Source organism: Toxorhynchites rutilus, chromosome 2 (assembly GCF_029784135.1).
Source record: "Toxorhynchites rutilus septentrionalis strain SRP chromosome 2, ASM2978413v1, whole genome shotgun sequence".
Taxonomy (NCBI): Eukaryota; Metazoa; Arthropoda; class Insecta; order Diptera; family Culicidae; genus Toxorhynchites; species Toxorhynchites rutilus.
In genome coordinates, this window is record NC_073745.1 from 163,056,669 (window position 1) to 163,059,470 (window position 2,802).

At 37.0% G+C, this 2,802-nt stretch overlaps 1 protein-coding gene across 2 annotated transcripts; it reads left to right on the top strand.

The window, feature by feature from the left end:
• Window positions 1–336: 336 nt before the first annotated feature.
• On the top strand, window positions 337–2,587 carry LOC129769854 (ketimine reductase mu-crystallin). 2 transcript variants are annotated; one of them, XM_055772353.1, is made up of 6 exons: window positions 337–466; window positions 521–617; window positions 682–856; window positions 1,482–1,810; window positions 1,866–2,127; window positions 2,194–2,587. In XM_055772353.1, exons 2-6 carry the CDS (start codon window positions 615–617, stop codon window positions 2,457–2,459), a joined length of 1,035 nt encoding a protein of 344 aa, XP_055628328.1. In that variant the 5' UTR covers window positions 337–466; window positions 521–614; the 3' UTR covers window positions 2,460–2,587. The 2 variants fall into 2 exon arrangements, with proteins under 2 accessions (XP_055628328.1, XP_055628329.1); XM_055772354.1 differs by having other exon boundaries at window positions 1,485–1,810.
• The last annotated feature ends 215 nt before the right edge of the window (window positions 2,588–2,802 follow it).

Sequence of the window (2,802 nt, forward strand, 5' to 3'; positions counted from 1 at the left end):
TTTGCTAATTGAACTGATTTTCAGTTCGCAGTATGTTTGTACTTGCAAAAAAAAGTGCGGGTTTCGGCCAATGTTCGATTTTTCGAACAGTCATTTCCCGGAAAATGGAAGATAGAAAAACATAATTCTTGAACATTGGGGTTTCTTTAGCATCAATAATCGAAATTACACCAATGGCTTTCGTAAAAAAATAATTTTTACAGCTTGGTCGTTAATGGGTTAATGGGAATGAATTACTACTTCCAAGCACAACTGTGCTGTTCAGATCAATTACAGAGAGCAACTCTGAAGTGTACAGTCTGCCCAAGTTCAAGTTTACCTAACCGCGATAAGAGTTCAATGATCTAGCGATAAAATTGATACGGTGTATTTTTAATGCTGTAGCATTATGAAAGAATCGAATATCTATATCAAACTGAATGAAACCGCATAACAAATGATAACATAAGATGGAAATGACAGCAAGGTCTGGGATTTATCTCTACCAAACACCCTTCAATAAAATTGTGTCCATTCGCAGAATTCCTCTCAACTGAACATCATCGTGCACAAGAGAATCGTGGCATCATCTGTTCATTTTATTGTGAAGCATTATACGCTGGTTTACCATCGAAATGGTATTCTTTTATTTTCATTATTTCGTGTTCATTTGTTTATATATTTTATTTCAAAACATTTCAGTCATCAAATAGCAGCCCTGTATTCATTAGCAAGAATGAGCTGAAGCCGTTCACGAATTGGACCGATATATTATATGCGTTGGAGCAAGCTTTCTTATCTGTATCCAACACATCTAAGGAAACCGGCTTACCATTCTGCTCTCAACCAGCGCGATCATTAGTACAGGCAGGCGAAGGTAAGTTTGAATGTGTTCGGTCATATTTTGTTCCTTGAAACCGAGATTTACGCTATCCGTGAACGATAGCTATTTGGAGTTTGGGGGTTTAGTCGAGAGCTAGACTTATAAATATATCATTTCTTTCATTTTACGGAGTTCTTATACAATGGATACATACTTAACGAAATTTCTGTAGGGAGAGGCTGTAAATTTAAGATACAGCTAATCGAAAACTTCATGATCAATCGAAATGCTGGATGACATTCTGTGGATTATCTAACATTTACTAAATAGCATTCAATTGAAACCAACATTCGGAAAAAAACAACTCATATTTAGAAAAGAAAAAATCAGAGTGAAAGCTTCAAATCTTATCAGGTTCCGGAATATATGTGATTGACTGCTTTGAACTTTGGAATAAATTTCATTTTAAGTTCCACCACAACGTTTCCGAAGATTTTGCGACTCCAGCGCCACAGGACTAACCATAGCTTCGAGAATTGACTAAATTGACTATGAGTTCAATTTTTATCTGTTTAAATGATCGGTTCAAATTAGGATTAGAAATATAATTTGGGTCAAGTGATGAAAGTGATTGATAAATGAACTACTTTCCACCAAACTTATATTTTACCTAAACTAGTAGGTCTTCTGCTTTGTATGCCTGGATTTTTGGGAAATCACTGCATTCTCAGAGACTGCCCTGAGTCGTCACGCGTGTCAACATTGGCTTGCAAACTAATTGCTAGTTTCGGTGCAAATCTACGATTGGAAACACCGATCCCCGACATCAATGGAAACATTTTTCTATTCAATGAGAATACTGGTAGATTGCAGGCCACCTTGGAAGCAAACTATCTCACTGGATTACGAACCGCAGCTGCTTCTATTGTTGCCACTGAACAGATATTCTTCTCAAGAACGACCAATCAATCGGCATTTGTGCTTGGGATTATTGGTACAGGAACACAGGTTGATAATAAATATTTTGGAAACGGTAACATGTTTAATTTTTTTTTAATTCTAGGGGGAATTTCATGCAATCGGTTTTCTTAACACTCATAAATTTGTTCAGATTAGATTATGGAACCGAACAAAGGCCCGTAGTGAACATCTCAGAACGAAGCTGTTAGAACTGAAACCGAATAGCATCAATTCAAACGTGCATATTTCGGTTCATGACTCTGTGGAAGAATGTTGTAAAGATTGTGATGTGATAGTGTCAGCAACCAGTTCGAGTACCCCACTGATATTCAATCGTTTTTTGAAATCCAACGTGCACATTAATGGTATTGTCTCGTAATTTTTACATCAACCACAGGAGGTTCGTTAAAAGTTTTGTTTTCACCTTACAGCTATCGGAGCTGGACGTTCTCATCATGCCGAACTTTCTCAAGATGTATACGATGACTGCAACGTGTTTATTGATTACTGGAATGGAGCTCGTTCAGAACTGGCTACTTTGAAAGCAAACATTGTTGGAGAAATAGGAGAGGTTATGACTAAAAAGAAGAATGTACCGTCTAGTGGTATTACCGTCTTTCAATCAATTGGAATGGCGGTACAAGATGCCGCCATCGGAAGACTGTTTTACGACAAATATCAACAAAACATCGGCTGATTAGAGTTACGATGTAAATGATGAAATGAATTAAAACCGTAAAAAATATACTTCCTTCAATATATTAAAAAAAAAGACGGGTGGGTAATGTCGGGGACATAACCGGAGTGACGTAGGACTATACAAAGGGGACTTTTGTTAAATATATATTTTAAATATATTGTTTTATTTTCTTCGCCTACGTGAATACCTTCTTCTTCTTGAATGGCGTTAACGTTCCCTGTGGAACTTTTGCCGTCTCAACGTATGCATTAACTAGCGTCGTTCATTAATACTTGGTTGAGATTTCTATGCCGAATAACACGCCTTGAATGTACTCTGGAGTGGCAAGCTCTAGAATACG

Excerpts from the sequence above, each read along its gene's own strand:
- LOC129769854 (XM_055772353.1), top strand. Across the intron at positions 857-1,481 it reads ATTAGTACAGGCAGGCGAAG|TAGGTCTTCTGCTTTGTATG; the intron begins GTAAGTTTGAAT and ends TACCTAAACTAG. Across the intron at positions 2,128-2,193 it reads ATCCAACGTGCACATTAATG|CTATCGGAGCTGGACGTTCT; the intron begins GTATTGTCTCGT and ends TTCACCTTACAG.